At 37.3% G+C, this 21,556-nt stretch overlaps 4 protein-coding genes and 2 non-coding genes across 9 annotated transcripts; 2 read left to right on the top strand and 4 right to left on the bottom strand.

Annotated features, from left to right (window-relative positions):
- The first annotated feature begins 836 nt into the window (after window positions 1-836).
- Window positions 837-6,822, top strand: LOC135583556 (probable E3 ubiquitin-protein ligase XBOS34). Of its 3 annotated transcripts, none has more exons than XM_065108774.1 (10): window positions 842-998; window positions 1,103-1,213; window positions 1,359-1,473; window positions 2,530-2,610; window positions 2,702-2,790; window positions 2,906-2,997; window positions 3,155-3,236; window positions 3,850-3,952; window positions 5,382-5,467; window positions 5,717-6,822. In XM_065108774.1, the coding sequence occupies exons 2-10, from the start codon at window positions 1,112-1,114 to the stop codon at window positions 6,518-6,520; spliced, it is 1,554 nt and encodes a 517-aa protein (XP_064964846.1). In that variant the 5' UTR covers window positions 842-998; window positions 1,103-1,111; the 3' UTR covers window positions 6,521-6,822. The 3 variants fall into 3 exon arrangements, with proteins under 3 accessions (XP_018682230.2, XP_064964846.1, XP_018682229.2); XM_018826684.2 differs by having other exon boundaries at window positions 852-941; XM_018826685.2 differs by having other exon boundaries at window positions 837-1,213; window positions 2,542-2,610.
- A 2,689-nt stretch (window positions 6,823-9,511) lies between these two features.
- Window positions 9,512-10,712, top strand: LOC135611701 (protein G1-like4). 2 transcript variants are annotated; one of them, XM_065107347.1, is made up of 2 exons: window positions 9,512-9,655; window positions 9,927-10,712. In XM_065107347.1, exon 2 carries the CDS (start codon window positions 9,951-9,953, stop codon window positions 10,539-10,541), a length of 591 nt encoding a protein of 196 aa, XP_064963419.1. In that variant the 5' UTR covers window positions 9,512-9,655; window positions 9,927-9,950; the 3' UTR covers window positions 10,542-10,712. The 2 variants fall into 2 exon arrangements, with proteins under 2 accessions (XP_064963419.1, XP_064963420.1); XM_065107348.1 differs by having other exon boundaries at window positions 9,654-9,788.
- A 4,111-nt stretch (window positions 10,713-14,823) lies between these two features.
- On the bottom strand, window positions 14,824-18,970 carry LOC135612451 (large ribosomal subunit protein uL22z-like). Its single transcript, XM_065108772.1, has 7 exons — window positions 18,856-18,970; window positions 18,724-18,760; window positions 18,419-18,459; window positions 15,691-15,921; window positions 15,510-15,612; window positions 15,357-15,424; window positions 14,824-15,011 (listed from the first exon to the last, which is right to left on the bottom strand). The coding sequence occupies exons 1-7, from the start codon at window positions 18,856-18,858 to the stop codon at window positions 14,943-14,945; spliced, it is 552 nt and encodes a 183-aa protein (XP_064964844.1). The 5' UTR covers window positions 18,859-18,970; the 3' UTR covers window positions 14,824-14,942.
- LOC135613303 (small nucleolar RNA snoR74) lies at window positions 16,694-16,825 on the bottom strand. The gene has a single exon (XR_010487285.1). It is a non-coding gene; the product is annotated as a small nucleolar RNA snoR74 (small nucleolar RNA).
- Window positions 17,385-17,514, bottom strand: LOC135613304 (small nucleolar RNA snoR74). The gene has a single exon (XR_010487286.1). It is a non-coding gene; the product is annotated as a small nucleolar RNA snoR74 (small nucleolar RNA).
- Window positions 18,971-19,166: 196 nt separating the features above from the next.
- On the bottom strand, window positions 19,167-21,251 carry LOC135612452 (uncharacterized). The gene is made up of 2 exons (XM_065108773.1): window positions 21,002-21,251; window positions 19,167-19,537 (listed from the first exon to the last, which is right to left on the bottom strand). The coding sequence occupies exons 1-2, from the start codon at window positions 21,182-21,184 to the stop codon at window positions 19,313-19,315; spliced, it is 408 nt and encodes a 135-aa protein (XP_064964845.1). The 5' UTR covers window positions 21,185-21,251; the 3' UTR covers window positions 19,167-19,312.
- Window positions 21,252-21,556: the final 305 nt, after the last annotated feature.

Genomic DNA, 21,556 nt, shown 5'->3' with positions numbered 1-21,556 from the left:
TCACCCTCAGCCCCCTTCGCCAAGGTGACAACAAAGGCAGCCAAGGGTAAAAGCGATGGCAACTCTCGCACCCCACCCATGATCAATATTGTGGGGGGGGGGTGCGGGAAGGGTTGCGACAGTAATATAGACAGTCGTAAGTGATGATAGTGAGGGCGAGAGTGCACGGGTCGCCATCAATGGTAATATATGAAGGTAGTGAGCAAAAGGTAGGGGAGCCGCTCGTTGAGGTCACTAAAGACAAAGGCGACAATCAATGTGACGGAAGTAAAAGGAAAATCATCATTTTACGAAAGAAAGTACGTTACATGAGAATCTTTAAAAAGAAGGTTATAAGAATTTTTCAAAAATAAATGTTTTTTATTAAAATAATTTATCTATCTCGTGATGTGATACATGAAAAAATAAATTAAATTAAATATGAATCACATGTTATTATTGAGTTGAGATAATTTACTCAAAACAATTTATCTATCTCGTGGTGTGATAGATGAAAAAATAAAATAAATTAAATAAAAATCACATGTTATTATTGTGTTGAGATGATTTAATCTTAGAATGGTAGTGATATCAATATCTAACACATTTAATTCATTTTACATATACAAGAAATTTATAAGACATTATTCCAAAACAAAATCAACTATATAAATCATTCCGAATATAATACTCCATGCAATGGAAAATAATGTGATACATTCTTTTGCTTGATATCAAAAAACTTGCAGTGTTCCTAATTGATATTTTTTTGCTAATTTTCATTTGCAGTATAATTTAATTATCTATATAGATAATTATTTACATTCGTATGTTTATTTAATACCCAAAAGCAAATAATCTTCTAGAACAAAATTTGTGCGTTCAAGCCCGAGTTCTTCCTGAGCGTCTTCGCTCCTTCGTTCCTGATTTCCTCCATCGATTCCTCTCATTCTCCATTAAAGGTCGCATCTTTCGGCGTTTCATCGATCTTTTTTGGGGAAAGGAGATCCCTTTTTCTGGTGGCGGATTGGCTTTCCTGTTGTTCTGAGAGCCCTTTTTGGAGAGGCTCAATCTCTTCGTTCGATTTATGTTGTTTAACTAGGGTTTTGATTTCTGGAGGAAGGTCTTCTCGATGGGAGCGCAACAATCCAAGGAGGAATTGCTCTATCAGCAGGTCAACTATGGCAACATCGAGGGGATTAGAGCCCTTCGCAGCCAAGGCGCCGGACTTGAAGTAAGTCACACAATTATACACGTCGAATGTGTTCGGTCAATTACGATATGTTGGAATTCCAATTGCGTCGAACTGTAAGCGAATGCTGCGAAAGAATTTTGGAAGTTATGTTTTCTTGGATTGGCTTCTTGGTGTTTGTTTGCAGTGGATGGATAAAGAAGGGAAAAACCCCTTGATCGTTGCGTGCTTGAGGCATGATCTCTTGCCTGTCGCGAAGGCGCTGATTGAAATGGGTGCCAATGTCAACGTATACAGGCCTGGTGAGAAGTTTATTCTGGTGCCATATTCAGGATTTTGTCACATCTGGTTCACCTCAAATAAGAAAAAATGCATCATGTCGAAATAAATCTGCCACGAAATTAATACTAGGTTCCGTAATTAATACAACTTGGAGTATGAGCTAGGGTTATTTTAACAGGTTCTTAGAGCCGAACTAATTGATGCCGATGGAAGCTATGTCACCTTGGTTTTTGTCCCTCCGTGTAAGATGGCAAGATCCATAGAGTTGAATGATGATTATGTTTTTTTTTTTTTGGTTATTTATGAGTATTGTTCTTAACTTAATCAGGTACTCAAACTGCAATATTTACTTATAATTAATGATGTGTTGATACTTCTTGAGTAAGTTGATGAGATGAATTAACCTAGCAGATTTTTGAGAGGCTTTTAGCTCATCCTTTGACAATCTATACAGAAATTTATAATCGACAAGAAAGAGAAGAAAAGAAAAGAGAAGACTGTTTTTGCCTTGTCCTTTTAGGATGAAGAGGAAAGGAATGAAGGATCAATTAAAATTTTCTTCTACCCCTAATTTTCCATTTTTTGTGGTTAGAAAACAGTGATTTGTGTCGGTGCGTGCCTTAGGTCGTTGTGTGTGTATGCTCATAATGCCCTAGTGTGATTCAATCTACTTCTCTCCTTTTGTGTCCTAAATTTGTAGCCAAATAAACAACATAACTTTCTCTCATCTCTTTGCTTCTCTTCAAATCTCTCCCTCGACACTGATTGCAAGGCATTGTGGTTTTGTACCATTTTCATTCTTGTTTATTTCTACACAAGTGGCTTTTATTTTTCAAGGCATTTGTTACAAAAATAAAATCTGCATGCTTTATTGAAGAACTGGGTTTGTAATCAAATGAATTATGACATAAAATCTGCTTATAGCATATGTCTCATTTGGTGTATTATAATTTTCTTTTTTTTTTTTTTTTTGGAGCAGGTATATGTACCTTCATCTTTTTTTGTGTGTTTTTTATTAAATTATTGAACATGGAAAAGTATGTGAAGCTTTAAATTCCTTTATTTTTCCACTTGAGGGTGTCATGCAGGAACTCCCTTGCACCATGCTGCAAAGAAGGGCCTTGAGCAAACTGTTCATCTCCTTATTTCCAATGGAGGTACATCTATGTCAGCTACTGTTCAAAATATTCTTTTTCCTCTTGCATTTTCTATTGTTGATGGTTCTTGTGTACTTCGTAAATATCACAGCAAATCCATTCATTATGAATGATGATTGTCATACTGCACTTGATTTGGCTAGAGAAAAGGGGCACATTAATGTTGTCCGGGCCATTGAGGTATGCTAAATCCTTGTTTAACTTTTAGTTTTAGTCTCTGTTATTCATGGGTTCTAAATTTGTTGTGTGATTGCAAGTTATATGTGGTTCTTTTGTTGATGTCGCTTGTTTTCAGAACCGGGTTTCTCTTTTCGCCGGATGGCTGCGTGAAGTTCATGGACCAGGCTTTTTGGAAGCACTTGCTCGACAACTGTTGACACGGAAAATGTCTGTATATTCTTTTATTAGTCCTTTATGTTTATATAAGTTTTTTCCTTGAGAAACATCATCTGTGATTAGTATAATCTAGAGAATATATTTATGTGAACTTTCATTTCCTTAAAGAGTTCTGAAGATGCTGATCATCATTGCATTGATTCTGCAGTTGGGTAGTTGTTTTGCCAAGTGATGCTCGTAATCCAACAAGACCCCTCAAGTTTGAGTTAGCTATTTATTCTGATCTGCAGGTATAACACAGAAGCGTCATCATGTATGGGTTCTCCATTTCCATCTCTAAGATGATTTCTTATCTTGCTTTCAATATTTTGCTGAACATTAATATTAAGCCACCAGTAGTTTGACTATGTATGTTGCACATTTGGCAAATATTACCACTCATGTTTGTATGCAGAAAATGCTTTAGCAAGGATACTTTGTGCACCTTGTTCAAGCATTTTTTGCAACAAATTACCTTTTCATAATTGCACTTTGATTAATATAATGATCTGAGCAATGTTTATTTTTGTCTGGCCTTGAGAATTCATATTTGTCCCACTGGAGTGTGGTTTTTTCTTTTTGAATATTTTTTGTATTGTGAATTTCAATTGTGAAAGTCATGCTGATTTATGACTAAGAGCACAGCGTATCAGTTTTAGAGGAGGACTGGCCAAAGTATTAGTTTACTCATAAATGAATCATCTTTAATCTCTAGACAAAATTTAGATTTACATAATTTTGAACTGAGTTCCGTTTGTTATTCCTTTTATCAGGAAAAGGCTAGATACTTTTCTTTTTCCATTGAAGTAGTCAACAAATCAGTTAGGTCATTGGTTTCTACTCACTCAGTTTTTTTTTTGGCAGACTGCGAGACCACATACTGTTATTCAACTCTGGAACGTTCATATTGAAGAGCCCAAATTCAACCAAGTAGATCCTGCTGTTATCATTGTTGATAAAGCTACAAGTATGTCTCTCCATTGTTCTAGAATTTGTTAAATGAGTGAGAGTAACTTGAGAAAAGCAAATACAAGGTGTAACATGGTTTGGAGTTCTTCCTTAACAAACTCTTGTAACCTAAATATTTTTAAAAAAAATAAAATATTATGTTTTAAAAAAAACAAACATGTGTTCTATCTTCAAAATGCTTCTGTAGTCTCTGAGAGTATCAAACTTCTTTTCAGCTCTGTAATCTTTTGGCTCTTCTCCAGAGGCCAAAATGCTTACATTTCCCACTCCACATGCTTGTGAATCCATGACTTTCAAATTTTGTCACTGAATTCTGTTCAGAGACCCTCCGGGCGGTGCTTAGTCTGGCTTCAGGCTGGTGAAAAAAGATTCTATATCTTACATCTATGGTTCTTTATATTGTTTAAAACAAATTATCTACTTTAGTTTTTTGTTTTGTAGTGGCAAACATCTCATTTTATGTTTCTGTTTAAACTTCTCGAGCTTAGGGGTGCATCAACTTTTTATATATTTTAGGTCACCTTTTGTTCTAGCTCACTATTTGAACTCTACTGGTTCACATGTGCTGGTGACTACTTATGGAAAAGGTTTCCTATAAAATTGATTGAGTGCTTACAGTCAGATTAACGTTTTATACCACCTGAATTCTCAATTCTTTGGTGCATAGATAGTTCCAATGTATCCCAATGTAGTCTGTGGTTACATGCTTTGGTATTATTGCATGTAAGCTATGGTCGTCACTGGTAAGCAATATTTTGATTCTATACTTCCAAATTTTATTAGGTGTATATATTGGCATATCATACTTTTAATTGTTTGTAAACTATTGGAAGTTCCTTTCTTGTTTGTTTCTATGTTATGTGAAGTCTTCATTGTAGTTGCCCTGTGGTGATCATACATAATTTGTTATTTTATGTATTGGTTGGATGTAAGTTGAAGAAAGAAATGGAAAAATATTGTGTGTATACTACGTTACTGCTTCTAATGCATAGTGCTATCAGCCAAAAGATAATATTCTCCTTTTTTTCCACTGCATTTTGTTCTTTTTCCATGTGGTAACCCAAGTAGCACATAATCCAGAAGAATTTCTTTATGAAGTCCATTGTACCCTTCCATATGTAGTGTCTTTTAGGACCTCAGGCAATCTAACTTAAAGGGATTTTTTTTTTTCCAGAAGCTACTTCTCTGATGTTGCTTGTCCTTGTGACTTAATTATACTAGATGTTTTGGGAACATCAATTATTAAGCATGATAGACTCAATCCTTTCAGTGAAGATTGATGGCTGATAATGGACATTAACTGAGGTTGTTTTAATATGAGAGGAGGTTTTCCTACCATCAGAAACACCTGCATCTTGTGGATTAATTGCAGTATTATTTCTCAGATCAGTTTTATGTTTGTAGATTTAATTATTCCTTTTATTCAGGAGCGCGATATAAGTTTTTATCTGCATATGAAGGTGACAAACAACAATTACGATGGTTCTTCAGTGCATGCCAAGGAATTTCCCAGGTATTTGCTTGTCAAAATAAATTCCATCCAAATTATTCAAGTAATTTTCTATGATCGTGTAGCATAACCATTTGCAACTCCTTTGTTTCTGGTGCCTGGGAACCATGTCAATTATAAAGCTTACTGAAGCATTGGAATTTTACTTGCATTTCTAACATCATAACAATTGCATTATTTTTCCACCTGCATGGTAATGGAATTCGAATTTATCACTTGCTTCGATGATCTGTAAATTGTTGCCTGGTACAGGTCATGGATTGCATTCCAGCAATGCCAACAGGCACCTCAGTGCCTAGTCTACCGCAAGTAATTTCACATGCTTCAACGCAATCAACAGCTGCACCTACATCAAACCCGGAAGATATAGAGTTGGAAATGGCCATAAATGCCTCCACACAGACAGCTATAGCGGAGGGCATGCCTCCTCTTATCCAATCTGATCCACAAACAAGCAACACAAATGGTTGGGGCAGCTCTTCGGATAACTCTTCTTACAATGGCTGGGGCACTCCGGATGTTGATGCTCCTTCAAAGGTGAATGGTCAAGTGCTAATGAATGAACCGAATACATGCAACGGGTGGGCTGTGCCTGAGGTCCAGCTGAATACAAATGCATTGCAACCTTACATGCAGAACCCTGATACTCCAGTTGTTCAATCATCCCAGGGGGCACCTTCTACCCAAGTAGTTCCTTCTGCTCCTCCAATGACGGCAGATACATTTTATGATGGCCCTATCCACTACCCATCTATAGATTGCAGCCCCATAGATCTAAGCATGCCGCTTGTGAAGACTGCATCTGGAACTTCTGAAGCTAAAGATAGTTCTACATCCAGCTCATCCAAAACAGGAACCGGCGAAGACAAAGCAGGCAGTAGTAGCACGACAGGTTGTTGTGTGATCTGTTTGGATGCTCCAGTGGAAGGAGCATGTATTCCATGTGGGCATATGGCAGGATGCATGTCATGTTTAAGGGAAATTGAAGCCAAGAATTGGGGATGCCCTGTTTGCCGCACCAAAATAAACCAGATTATAAAGCTCTATGCTGTCTGACCGATCAGACCGGCTATGCAAGGTAACTGGTGATGCAGATGTTGGACATTCCTCTATGATTAACTTTGATTCCCTGGTCCCCATGACATGTGAATTCCAAAAGAATTGATGGTTGCATGTAGGTTTGTCAGCAAAACTTTATTGCGGATCGTGGGGTATAAGAGTCGCGTAAGCTGTGCATATTATTCTGTTGTTATGTCGAGTATTATTGTACCGAAGCGATGGTAGTATCGCATACCTTGTATTACGATCGATGAAAAAAAAACAAAATATTTGTTAATGAGATTTATGATCTCAAGGAAGACTTGAATCAAATGTATTGTTTGTGTTGGAATCATACTATGTTGCTGGTGATCTAGAAGAAAAAGAAATCATGCATACAGTTGGTGCACACATCCAAACAAAAGAAGCCCTGCCTCCTTGTCCTCTTTATCATGTTTCGATCTATCATTTAATTTGACTGATCGCATCATGCGAGTCGTTCGAATGTCCAAATAGTTTCGGCCGTCCTTTTCTTTCAACAAAAATCCCTGAAACCTTCGATACATGTGGAGGCTTAGCTATCATCACAAGACAAGCGAACTGTTTTAGCTATGAACAAACCTACTCTTGTTGCATAGTTAGATCGGGTGGGTCTTCTCTTTTAGCCTGCTGGTGGTGGGCTGTCTCTTTCGACGATGATGTGTTTGCATGGAGAAACTGTGCACTCCCAAAGTTATCTTGTTTTACATCTTCGTTATGAGAGTAATTTCCAAATTCATAATGAGTCAGATCGAGATATGTATTCTCTCAGAGAGCAAAGCAAGAACACCACTCGATGTCACTGTCTTTGCTATTCAGAAAACAAAGTTAGTCTCCCATTATTATCTCTCATGCGATGTGGCTCCCACTGGCCTAACCTGTGGATCCAAAGGCGAAATCACCCAAATATCTTTTTGTCGGAACAAAAAGTATAATATCAAAATAATATATTAGATCATAAAAGTTCAATAAAAAATTCGGGTGTTTGTTTTCGAGTGAAATCTCGTTTCTGTTGGGAAAAACAGCGGAATATTTTTTTCCCTCTTTGTGTCTCAAAATGGGTTTCTCATCAAAATACCAACTTGATATCCAAATGAAAATATCAACCAGCACAGCATAAATAGCAAAGCAAAAAATCAATCACACAATGAGACCAAATCTTTTAACGTGAAAAACCCAATGTGGAAAAAACCACGGGACCGTAGTCCATCTCAAACATCCACTATCAATAGTAATGATAACAGGTTTACAATATGTCTTCTCTAGAATAATCAAAGGATCACAATAACATCAAGATCATAGATCTTGGCTTAGATATCTTCATCACATAGATGGATCTCCTTAGATGGCTCTATATAAAAATTTGTCATGTTAGTTTATATATATATAAATATATATATATATATATAATTAACTATAATAACAAGTACAAAAACAACACAAGGTGGTAATCTTAGTTTGATTAGAAGAAGGAGAAGACTTGGATCCTCTGTTTATATAATTATGGTTGTCCAATAAATGATATGAATGTAATATTCTACTCTAGTTTTATATATACCCTATATATATATGACTAAAGTAAGATGTTATATTTTAGTTTAATTATTACTATAATAAGAGTATAGTAAAAAATATATATTACCTTAAAACTAAATTATATTAATTTACTAAATAAAATGATAGAATTTTCTTTATACACATTGATTTTCACACCTATATATAATTATTATACCTAATCAAAAGAAAGTTACACATATAACATGTCACATATAAAAATATTCATGATCCATATATGTATTGTCATGGACTCGCACATGTTTATTTTCTTTCTCAATTGGTAGAGTATGTATCTTTACCTATAAAATATGATCTATAGTATGTTATCACTCGGTCAGTATTAGGTTATATAATTTTAGATAGATAGACATACATCATGTCATGTATATAATATTTTAAAATCATATATATATATATATATATGTATGTATGTATGTATGTATGTGTGTGTGTCGCGCGTATTCTCACACTATATATCATAATAATATATATGTACATTCTCATATCATATGTCATAACAAATATATGTATTCTCATAAATGTGCATCATGCATCGTAACATATTCATGCACTCTTATACCGTATATAAAAAAATAAGTGTACTCTCACATCATATATCATCATATATACATATATATAATATATTTTAATCATAATTTATATATTTGTATGCTTATGTAATGTGAATATTAATATTGAGCTTATGCCTAGCTACAATCATATTATTCAAAACATATTTTTTAAGATATATTATGAATGTAATAATTTATATTATTATTATTTTATAATAAATTAAATTTATATTTATCTTATTTAATTCAAAATAAAGATGTCAATAAAAAGTCACGTAATTCTACTTGAACACTAATATATATATATATATATATATATATATATATGATATGATATGATATGATATGATATGATATGATTCAACGTATATAAAACTCGAACACTACAGTGGCTGGATGGTCTCTCTCTCTCTCTGTCCCTCCCTCCGTACCCACCAATCTTTTTCCTTATGGGTAACATTTAGAGTCCTTCAAATGGTAAAGGTTGCAACGTCATTTGGTACCCGATTATATAATTATTTTATTACTATATATATATATATATATATATATATATATATATATATATATATATATAGTGTTTTGTTGTCTGTCTAAGAAAACGTTGTCCCGTGAATTCCACGTCGGAAAGCACCCAAGTGGGTTGCACTTGAAACCCACGATTCCAGATTAATAAGAAAAGGTAGATGTAATATTTATTGTGGTGTTCATACGCACCATTGTTGTTGTTTTACCCTATCACATCACCTTTCATCTCATTGCCCTATCAAACCCTAACACTACCTGCACCTACGCCTCCTCTCTCTCTCTCTCTCTCTCTCTCTCATTTAATTGTCTCATAGGTTTCCAAAACCCCAAGTCCCAGAAAACGAGCAACATTTCCATACTAGTGAACTCCCTTTGCATACAGAGCATGTACCCTCTCGGAATCTTTTCCTCCCACAAGTAGACATCAGCCTCAGCTGGCTTCCCAGGGAAACAAACAGTAAGCTCTAACCCCCCTCCCCCCATCTCTCCATCCTCTCATCCTCCCTTAGCTCCTTTCCTATTCGAGTATCTCCTCGTGATCCTTCCTCGCTTCTCTCACCAAGTTTCAGCTGCTGCATGCCACCATCGAGGTGATGTCCGTGTCCAACTCTGTTGGATCTACGTCGGAATGTCTGATTAGCTTCCTTTTACTCTTTCCATGTCCACTGTAGCAATCCAAGGAAAATTCAGAGGAATGACACACACTTTGTTCTCAAAACCTTATGCAGGACATAGATCTACCGTCGTCGTCCATGGATTTGATAGCAAACCCAGATAGTCCCCACTCCAACAACAGTGGCGGCAGCAGTCCCAACGGCAGCCCCCGGCACTTGAGCGCCTCCTCATCGGCTGCCGCCACCGGTGCTGGAGCTGCCTCCTCCGCCTCCCCTCCATCCTTGAGCCGCTACGAATCTCAAAAGCGCCGTGACTGGAACACGTTCGGCCAATACCTCAGGAACCACCGCCCGCCGCTCTCCCTCTCTCAGTGCAGCAGCGCCCACGTCCTCGAGTTCCTCCGCTACCTCGACCAATTCGGCAAGACCAAAATACACACCCACGTGTGCCCCTTCTTCGGCCACCCCAACCCTCCGTCGCCATGTCCCTGCCCTCTCCGTCAAGCCTGGGGCAGCCTTGACGCCCTCATCGGCCGCCTTCGTGCGGCCTACGAGGAGAACGGGGGCAAGCCGGAGTCCAACCCGTTCGGCACCCGTGCGATCCGTCTGTATCTCCGGGAGGTCCGCGAGGTTCAGTCCAAGGCACGTGGCATCAGCTACGAGAAGAAGAAACGCAAGAAGCCACAACAAAACCAGCACCACCCTCCTCCACCGCCGGCGGCAGCCTGATCTTAGCCAAAACTTTCATGCTCAGCATATCATGCCTTGTGTTCTTGTATAAGCTTACATCTTCTATTAGGTTATCGTTATCATTAGCTTATGTGCTCTCTTCCCGTGTGCTGATTGAACATAAGAACATGTAGACTTACAGTGACAATGAGATGTCGGTTTTCTCTTACATGGCTGCTTCATTAGAAGCCTTGGCACGTACAGTAGCATATGCATCAGCGGAGGAAGAGGGGGGGGAGAATGTAAGTACAGAGAACGCGCGTGGAGATGAAAGCTAATAGGTGGCCGGAGAGAGGACCGCTAGATATTGGGAGAGGCATCTACGAGTGGCAGGTAACGAAGCAAAAGGTATATGTGCTCACTATTGTCGCTTTGACTTGGGAGTTCACTACTCCATTGTACTTAGATTCTTATTATGGCAAAGCTGGGATGCATCAGCTTCAGCCATTGGCTAGTCATTCAGATCCAACCTTCCTTTTTCCGGTATCAGAAGGCTTCAAGTTTCATGTTTCAGCACCCATGGATTGTGCTCAGTGCTGCAATTGTGCATTCATTTATTTCAATCGTTATTATTATTTTGTTTAAGGATAAGTGATGAAGATTAAATTAGAACTCATAATATTACGATAATCTGTCAAATTCTTTATTTACCAACTAAACTAATCGGCACCTTCACTTTAATTCCACATTGTCAGTGTATGCTTCGAGTTCCTTCTTGCATGCATGCAGGGATAGAAATGGCGGTAGCATATTTCCATTTCTAAGGTTTCTTTATGATTCTTCGACACTTCGACTTTGTTTTGTTTTGTATTTTTAACCATTATTTTGCTATAAACCCTATTAGGAAAAATATGAGAGCGTGAATTCACATTTGTGGAGTGATTGAGATGATCACAAATAATATATTTAGAGGAAGAAGCATATAGTTCTTCATTTTCTACTAATCTGGCCGACAACACAAGACTGTGGTCAAGCAACATTTTAGTTAGAGAATTATGAGCAACATAGTGAAATAGATGTTTGTTTGAGATCATTCCTCTGTATGTCAGATTACTCACTTCTTTCAGCGCACTTGGATCTATGATCTTGCAATTCTTTCTTGCTGCTTGAGAGGGAGCAGATTTGTATTGATACTTTGATGACTGTCTAAGGAACATAAATCTTTCTCCCTGACAACAATGCTTCAAGAAAAACCAGTTTTTATTTAGGGATTGACTGTTATAAGTTCCCCTTGGAATTCCTTGCCCATCAAACAAGAACAAGCAACTCTATCTTCACAGTCCATTCCTGAGTTGTCTGCTTAAGAAATCCATGCTTCAAGATGTAGATGGTGAGAATACAGATATACACAGAATCACTACTGAATGCACTGATCTAGTTATTGTCTTCCGACTGGTGCTTATGCTCATCTGCAAGTGAACCTGTTTCTTCATGTCATACTGTCACCTTCACTATCTATCTTACAGATTCTCTCAAGTATTTTGGAATATCTATCACCTTGTGCATATGATTTCCTTTTCAGAAAACAGATTGGGGGTTATAAATGATAAGCATTTATCATTTACTGGCATAAATGAAGTGCTTAAATCATATATATGGAACAGTAGTTCTAGTTTTGTTTTCTTTTCTGTTTTCAAGGGAAAAGTTTATGTGGTTCTTAGATGTTCTATCATCTACAAGAAAATAATTAGATGATCTTGCTTGTTCATTACTACAAATGTAAGCATAATTGAATATGAAGGGAGCCTCTGAGATATTGATAATAATAATTGCCAAGCAAGCATTTCATCTAAGTGGTTTTGTAATTTAAAGCAGAAATAAAATAAGGGCTTCACAACTTTGAATTGGTTCCATTTTGGAAGAGGTTCATGTGTTGGAATGAGAGACAAATTAAAATATGGAGAAAGGATATATATATATATATATATATATATATATATATATATATATATATATATATATATATATATATATATATATATATATATATATATATATATATATATATAGGTTGGAAGCAGCTCTTAAATATGGTACAGCTATATTTACCAAGAATTTGTTGCATGAAAATTGACACAAACATATCAAAGAATAGCTTATGTTAAGAAACTATAAAGGACTTTGACCATTAAATAAGTTATAAAGAAAAATCATCACCAACAGGAAGAAAAAAAAAGTCCACATTTTATAACCCTAAGATTGCAGTAAGATTACACTAATCTGGAGTTCATCATGTTGATGAAATGGAATTTGTTCAACTAGTAGCTTGAATACCTAAAACCCCATATCCAAAACTTGTGTTAGTCAAAAGTTTTGCTGGAGTGTAATGCTAGTATACTCAACTGGTCATGAACTCTGGATTGAGTGTCATTAAATGAAGCAGAAGATTCAAACAAAAAATGATGAGTTGAAGAAAGAACTGCGGTGATCTAAGTTCAAATTTTTCTCAATGAAGATTGGAGGCAGAATATATCTATTATAGTGTACATTGGATAGAATTATATTCATATATAGAACTTTTGATTTCAATCTCATTATGATAGATTGTATTTGTAACATCTGATTTAGTACCACATGGAAGGTAAAGATTTTTATTGATTATGATCCAATAAATGTACTATTATTAGTTTAGACGCTTAAGTATTTTGATTCAATGATTTAATCTTAATAAATTAATGAGTCAGTTAATCATAACAAATAGTAGCATGATCTACTTTATTATTCTTAGCGGGTATGTTAGCTAGCTTAGCTGGTAAAGACTTGAACAGTTTATCCCAAGGTTCTAAACTGTAATTGTTTACACACATATATATATATATATATATATTAGTGTGGTATCTATATTAGTGTGGTAGTACTATTTATATTTTGAACTACTCCTATTTATTGGGACATTGAGTTTGGTAGGGAACTCTTAATAACCAATGAGATTGGTTTGTCGGTCGGTCAGAGAAGAAAGAAAGAAAGAAACGAAGACATTAGCACATGCTTTCTCTTTCACTTTTCTTCTTTTAATTGGTTGATTGGGATATCGATTGAAAGCTGAGGTAGCTTATTTCAAAGCAAGGATGCAACATGTTCATCAATATTTGGACATCAGTGATTGGGAGTTCCAATTCTTGACATGTAAATCGCTTTCAGGAACCTAACCTGCAAATCTAGATGAAGCCTAATATCTAACTTCAAGGAAGACATCAAAGCATGCATCGATAGGAATTTGTCGTCGGTACATAGGTAGCCAGCCTAAAGTATTATTGACATGTAAATGACTCTTTGAACCTAACTTGGAATAATCCTGATGGAGACCTAATATCATCTATGGTCATGGAGCTTTAAGATACATGCCATTGCATGCATTAAGAAGGATAAATCAAGTACTAAAAAGTTTTGTTTGAGTTCGGATGCATTTTATCTGTTCGATCTTTGATCCCACTTACCGGGATGGATGTGTGTTTCCTCCGAGGAATGCAGCGAGGGGGGTGCAGTCAAATGGTATGGGAGTTTTATGTTCATGTGATTTGACGCGACGTGCCAGCATGGGACCCACCGAATCGTGCCTCCCCACGAGGGCTTGCCGCCCTCGGTGTCTGCGCCACCCGCACGTCGGCTAAGGAGTGGCCCCTGCGCAATGTACGGGACGGACAGCGTCGCCGACGTCTAATCATCGCCAGTGCGCTCGTGTTCGCCGGCGTACCAGCTCGCTTAAAGCCAAGCGATGGTGGCGGGACCTACGAGACGTATTCCTCTTTTTCCCTCTCTCTCTCTCTCTCTCTCTCTCATACACCATGGTTGGTGCGAGAGACGGAAGCAGGAATGGCCACTTTACTGGGAAAACAACACTCTTCGCTGCATGAACTGACATCCATGCGTTCCTTGACTTGGGAATAAAACACAATCACAACAAAGAGATAGAATAGATAAATTGTTAGTTCAAATCTCCATTGACTATAATTATTACAATAGTTTTCTATGAAAATTTGACATATTCAAAAATAAATGATGATATTTTTTTTTTCATTGACCCTTCTATTTAGTTACACATGTTTGAAATTTATGTAAATTTCTCATAAAAATTATAATTAAAAACTAAGATATTACAATATTTTAGTTTAGCAACCACAGATATTATCAATAAGATTACTCTATAAGATAAAATTTAATGTCGAGCTTGTTAATTATTCTATAAGAAAAATGGATTATGTGCGGTCCATCGTGTTGTTCAATCGAATGCAACCATATAACTATTCTACATAACACAAACGCAAGGGCAAACAAACATTCATGAAGCAGAACAAAAAGCAACAAAATCTTTGAGAGTAACAGTACTATTTCATGACAATTAATCGGCATCTAGTTCAACAATAAAGAAAAAGGAATCCGTAGCTTTCTCAAGAATATTGCTTAAGAGGAGGCTCCACTTCGAAGGGCTTGACCTTTCTTGGGCTTGCTGGGAGCAATTTGGGTCTCCGGCTGCAAATTAAACAAGTTTTAGAAGCTAAGCTACATGAGAACATATCAAATGAACCAATATTCGTGGAATCAATGACCTATACAAATGTACGGCTAGATGTTCTCAACAACATATATAATGAATGACCTACCAAACTAAACTTGTGAACCAACAATATTCGTGGAATCAATCACTGACCACTTGCTTTCATGCAGGAAAGCAGAATTCTCAGAAATATAAAAATGTTAATGAACAATGCTAAGATACATTTCACATGAAAACTACATGAACAGACATAATATAATGTAATCAGAATTCAACAAAGTTCCATTATTACAAGTTAAAAGAAGTTTGTAATCACTCACCTCCTTCTTGACTGACTCTTCCTTCTCTGACAGAATCAATTCAATATGACATGGGGAGGACATGTAAGCTGTCAAGATACATGACTAGTAAGTTTCAATTAAAAAGACTAATAAAGTTTTTTTTTTTTTTTTGTTGCTGGACGGTGAGCTTACGGTTGATTCGTCCATGAGCACGATAGGTTCTACGTCTCTGCTTTGGAGCTTGGTTCACCTGGATGTGTGATATGTAGAGAGCATCAACATCCAGCCCTTTCACCTGAAAATGAGGAAGCCAAAACCATTAGCACAAATGCAATAGCAGTAACGCTATGACATTGTTTATACACAAATATACCTCAGCATTACTTTCTGCATTCTTAAGCAGATCCAAAATGAAACCAGCTGATTTCGCAGGCCAACGTCCCTGCCCATTTGGGTGACGGCCCTTGGCTTGAGCTGTACGCCCAACACCTCCACAGAACCTTCGAAAAGGAATCGCCTGCTTGTGAGCAATTACATCTTCAAGATATCTTTTGGCCTTTGATAATGGTAGCTTTCTAAGAGCATGGGCGGTCTCGCGTGTATTCTGTTATTAAATAACACAGTCAAATAATGGCATATGCTCTGCCAAAGAGGAAGAAATATCTGGAAGACTAAATTACACATTAATTACATGGCATCATGATGTCAATGCATAGTTGCTTGTTAATCATTACTAACCATGACTACTACAAACAAAAGTCAATTAGACATTGGTAAGTGCTTGAAAAGTCCTTTACCATATGTACATGATGTCCATATACATCATACAACTTAATTGGTAAAATGTATAACAGTGTGCTCATGAACCCCAAACTGCAGTGTGCTTATTCGACTAAACAATCATGTAGAATTTTGATGACAAATCAAAAAAAATTATAACTAAAAAAATTTTTTTTTCAAAAGAGAACAAATCAACATCCAAAACATATCCTTTGCTATCATTTTAAAGCATTTCATATGATTAATTATCCAAATGTCAACTGATAGGTTTATGCGTAATGTTTATCTATTAAAATATCTCATAATGAAAAATGTTATATCAGGATAAAATTATAAGAATATACAAGAAACTAAAATGAGCATTTCATAGCTTAACCATAGAATCACACAAAAAAAGTACAACATATTAAAGAAAGTAATAGCGCAAGCAGTTAGAAAAATTGCCAACAGTGGGACTTGGCTGAAGCAGCAAAGTTGCTCAATTATTCCATGGGTAAGATGATCTAAAATCAACCAAAAAACACACCGTCAATCCAGAGGTGATCCATAAGGACCCTCCAGACACTGAAATGGGCACCGCCTCATGCTTTATAGTCAAATGTTCCATTGTTTACTGAACCTTCTGTTATAAAAAAAAGTGCACAGAGGCTCACCCAATAACAATGGATGTAATTTCCCTAAAGTCTACGAGAGGCATGTTTACGAGCAAAACATGCCCCTGCTTTTATTTAGGTAATGAAAACCACTCAAACATCAAATTCTGGTGACTAAATCATACATGCTTAGACTTCACAACACAAAACAAACAGCAGGACAAAAGAAAACCTAAAGAATGATGATTGACTGGCTAAAAATATTAATATATTATAAAATTAACTTGTCGAAAGACAAGCCATGCTGCTTCAGCACACACATAGCTATGTTCGTTGATGAGGTGTCCTTGTATGTAAGCATAAAACATCACTCCAACTAAGAACAAAAGATGATGGAAATTACATTGTATAATAGAAACTCAGAACTGATGACAAACATTTCTCTCACTATTCCAATCTTGATCTTTAAAAAAATACTGGGGGCAAGTAACAAGCTTGACAACATACAAAATAAAACACAAGACAGGCTTTCCTAGCATGTGTGATACCATCCTATCGACATCTAAATCAGAGCAGCAACCTAAATAAGGTTGCTGACAGCTGTTGTAAGTTTCTCTATCATGCTTCTAACCAAGATCTTGCATCCACAACATACTACAAGAAATAATAAATAATAAACAAAATGAATAAAAGTCAATATTCCATTGTTCACCGAACATTACATCATGAAATAAATCTTCAATGTTACACCCATTAACAACGAGCATGTTATTTCTAAAGTTCACGAGAAGTCCACTTATAACAAAACAGGCCCCTGCTTTTTCTACAAGGAGGAAATTTCACCTCAACATGAAACAACATCTTTTGTGCCTATTCATAACTTATATTTCACCAAGTGTTATAGGAGTAGGAAAGGATGATACAGTTTTAATGAAAAAATAAGGTTTGCGTAATAAAAGAAAAAGCCTTCATATCTAAAGTTCACATTGAATGGAGCTCAATTTCAAAGAAGCACCATGGGATACAAAGCTGAATAATCTTCTCACCAGCCATTTGGCAATTGGACAATTAGGTAGAAGAGAGGATAAAAAGGTGTAAATAAGATAAACAAGACGGCTAAACAGAAGCATCTATTTCTTATAAAAAACACAGTAGACTAAAACATATTCAAGTCTCCGAAGATGCTATTTCCCAGGGTGCAACTTTTCCTCCTCCCTCCAGGCTCTTCATGGTTCAAGTATCATTATTAACAAACAGCTTTTCTTAGAGCATCAACTGTTGCTGGTGTGACTGAAAACATTCAAATTTTTTAACCCCTAACCAAACGAAAGACATTCCTCAACAGGATTACTAACAAACACAAGATAATGATTTAAGCATTACTCTGCAGACCAATTACTAAAAACTGACATAAGTTCTATTTTGTCGAACATCGAGTGAATCGGTTCGCTCAAATGGGCAAAACTTAATTTTCCAGATCGAAAGATTGCTACAATTCACGATCTCCAACCCAGCAATCAACAATATTGACATCGTTACAGCTAAGTGTAAACACCAAAATGATTGGTCCGCCTCCCACGCCTTCAAATGGTTCTCTGATATTACTAGCCTTCAAAGTTTCCGACAAAAAATACATTTTCGACTAATAAGAACCATCAAAATTCACAAACATACACCTCAAAAGTAAGCATGAAAAAATCAGTGCAGTAGGGGGTGAGAACCACGCACCTTGAAGTGAACCCTCAAGTCCTGGCCCATGGCCTTGGCAGCTGCAAATTCACAAACCAAAATCGTACATAAGCTCAAAAAGAGGCGAGAAAAATCCACCACATACATCATCTCGTCCAAAACCAATAACACTATGTCAGAGCACACATCAGGAAAAGAGGCAGACCTTTGGAAAGGAAATAATTCAAAACAAAGAGACAAAACTGGCACTCTCTAAATTGAACCCTAGATCTTAAGGCACTAAAGTAAAAAATAAAACGAGTCTTAACAGGGATCGATCGAATAGATAGGTATAGAGGACCTACACTTGGTAGGATTCGCGGGCTCTCTCGAATACTTCACCTGATCAAACCGAGAAAGAGAAGGAAACATCAGATTAGAACAACAAAATATTACCGAAAGAATCTCACAAACAAGAAGAAGGATATACAACCCACCATGGCTGCTCGCAGGCAGACTCCTTCGAGATCTCCACCCACTGTCCGCTCCCCGCCTCTCTGCCGCAGGAAAGCGTTCGGGTGGTAACGAAGGGGTATTTATAGACGGCCGAAACCCTAACCCGAACTACTGAAACCCAAATGAATAAATCTCATCCGTTGGTTCATCGGATCTGAACCGGGCATGGACGCGCTTCGACCGGTTCAAATAAACCAAACCAAGCGAATTCAGCTCCCCGCGGGTTCAAAAATGTGAAATTAAAATTAAAGAGAATATAAAATGGAGGAATTTTGTTAAAGATTTGTGCACATAAAGAAATCGAAACTAAAATACTTAAAGATATTTAATGTATCAAATCCACATAATTGATAGCTTCAAGGAACAGTCACAGGTTGCATCAAACTCTTTAATGCAGTCAGTAACCAGCGAACCGAAGAAGAAACAGAGCAACCAAGCTCAAGTAGCCTTCGGAGGGTACTTGATAGCATTCTTGACCATCTTCTTGGTGGCTGCTTCACCGAGGTCGATGCCGCAGATATCGGACAGACGTATTAGGTACAGCAGCACGTCGGAAAGCTCCTCTCCGAGATGCTCCTTGTCCGACTCCTCCCAGTTGGGCAGGCCCTTCGCCACCTCGCCCCTCCACATGAATATTTCTGCTAGCTCGCCCACCTCCCCAACCTGTTCAAGAGAGGGTTGAGTTCACAATACTTGTGTTGACACTTGCAGTTCTTGTCAAGAAGTCAACCCACACATGAGTTCTTCAGAAAGTTACTGCGCTTCTTCTCGACTCTTAGGATTTGGTTCTTAGAAACTTTCTTGGCTTGCATTAGATTCCTGTTAATCTTTTTATCAGGATGCTTTCTTGTGATTGCTGCTGCTAACGGAGCTGTTGATGGTGCCACCCGAGTCAGCATCATCATGAGGACCTTATGGCAGATGAATACATTGAGAGAAGCAGATGCACTTGTACCACTCAGCGTCCGTAGTAGGGTCAAGGATATCAGTAAAGGGGAATGGAGTGCAGACTTGGGCTTGACATCCATGTTAATGTGTCGCCCACTTGGAGAGCCAAAAACCAAAAGGTTCCTTGTGCCCGAAATGGTTTAGGTTTTGACTGCTTCCCATGCATGATGGATTGACACAAGATGAGTCCACTACTTTATGTCGTGATATGGACTGTTCTTCACAGGGAAGAAAAGGGCATCAGACAAGGAAGAGGACATATATGAAGTTTGAACCATATAATCTAACACTTTATTGTAGATCATAGGGCCATGAACTTATTCATAAAATTAGATTACAGGTTTTGGAAACTTTTGTGTTGTTCGTGGAGAAATCCATAGAGAATGAATGAGATGGAAGACCATGCAGTACTTTGGAGAGTTCTCTTTCTCAACTGGTTTCTGGCTGAATACACTATCGTTTTTATGTAAAGTTATCATATTTATCCAGAAGAGTCATCACTATTCTATTCTTCAAAGTGGACTATTTTACATGCATACTTCAAAAGTGTAAACTTCCCACACATTGCCATGAGGTTGAAGATCGAGTATGATCAGAATAAAGCCATAAACAAACCAAGAGAACAACCACACAAAAGGGGAACCTTTCAGGCAATGAGTAGTAACATTTTCATAAAACAACTGGAAGAATAGGGAGTCTAGAAAAACTTATTATATAAATTTGTATTGTGAAGGTAGAGTGATTTTTCCTTTCTGAAATGAGCAAATGAGGTATAGGGATGCAGAAGAAATTTTGCTGCTCCATCATGTTGTCTATTGAATGATTCATCATGTTGCTGCTCCAGGGCAAGAGAACTGAGAATAGTGCCCTTCTATGATTCCAATGGGCACAAGAAAAAGAAGAGAAGCTTCACAAACAGTGATGCCTAATGTACAGATAATTCTTCTTGGAAATTTTATTTTCTGGAAATTATATCTTGCCAGATCTGATTTTTTTTTTTTTTTTTGTGTGTGTGGCAACTTGGAAACTTAAATACCAGAAACAAAAGCCATGATGACCATTGATTCATGTCAAACATTAACCATAACCTTATATTAGAATCAGAAACATACTCTCAAATGTTATGCAAACAAAACACAGGCACACAGACATGCATGAGCAAGAGGAATGAGATGATACCATGGCAAGCAGCAGATTCCTTGGGCTGTGATACTGCTCCCAGTCCCTTTCCTTTGCAAACTCCTCGAGCTTCTTGGAAAGCCCTTTGAGGCTCACATCACTCACCTTTGCCTCCTCCTCTTCCTCCTCCATTGCTTCCTGCTTCTCCCCTTCTATAACTTTCTCACTTCTCTGAGGACACATGAGGGGGGAGGAGATGGAAGAGGAGGGCCTTGATACTCTTACACAGTGGGAAAGCAGTAAACAAGCATATAAACAAATCAAAGGAACTCATCCATGTCTGGAAATAAATGGCAAGGATATGATGGATGGGGTGGTGTAAGTGGACAGGGGGTAGCAACCTGAATGCCTGAGAATCCACCACCACCGCCACCATGCAAAATGGCCAACTCTCATTTCCCAAAATGACATGGGAATGTCAGATGAATCCATGTATGATGAGAGAGAGAGAGAGAGAGAGAGAGAGAGAGAGAGATCAAAATGTGTGCTGGGAAATGAGGGAAGCTGCACAGGTTAATTACATCCAGTGTATCCGAAGCTAGTGTTGCCTTTTCT

This window comes from Musa acuminata, chromosome BXJ2-5, assembly GCF_036884655.1.
Source record: "Musa acuminata AAA Group cultivar baxijiao chromosome BXJ2-5, Cavendish_Baxijiao_AAA, whole genome shotgun sequence".
Taxonomy (NCBI): Eukaryota; Viridiplantae; Streptophyta; class Magnoliopsida; order Zingiberales; family Musaceae; genus Musa; species Musa acuminata.
This window is presented reverse-complemented; position numbering and strand designations above follow the sequence as displayed.

Excerpts from the sequence above, each read along its gene's own strand:
- LOC135611701 (XM_065107347.1), top strand. The coding sequence starts at position 9,951 with ATGGATTTGATAGCAAACCCAGATAGTCCCCACTCCAACAACAGTGGC.
- LOC135612452 (XM_065108773.1), bottom strand. The coding sequence starts at position 21,184 with ATGTGTCCTCAGAGAAGTGAGAAAGTTATAGAAGGGGAGAAGCAGGAA. Across the intron at positions 19,538-21,001 it reads GGAATCTGCTGCTTGCCATG|GTTGGGGAGGTGGGCGAGCT; the intron begins GTATCATCTCAT and ends TCTCTTGAACAG.
- LOC135583556 (XM_065108774.1), top strand. The coding sequence starts at position 1,112 with ATGGGAGCGCAACAATCCAAGGAGGAATTGCTCTATCAGCAGGTCAAC. Across the intron at positions 1,474-2,529 it reads TGTCAACGTATACAGGCCTG|GGTGTCATGCAGGAACTCCC; the intron begins GTGAGAAGTTTA and ends TTTCCACTTGAG. Across the intron at positions 2,611-2,701 it reads TCTCCTTATTTCCAATGGAG|CAAATCCATTCATTATGAAT; the intron begins GTACATCTATGT and ends TAAATATCACAG.
- LOC135612451 (XM_065108772.1), bottom strand. Across the intron at positions 15,922-18,418 it reads ACTTGAGGGTTCACTTCAAG|AATACACGCGAGACCGCCCA; the intron begins GTGCGTGGTTCT and ends ATTTAATAACAG. Across the intron at positions 15,425-15,509 it reads TGCTCATGGACGAATCAACC|CTTACATGTCCTCCCCATGT; the intron begins GTAAGCTCACCG and ends GTATCTTGACAG.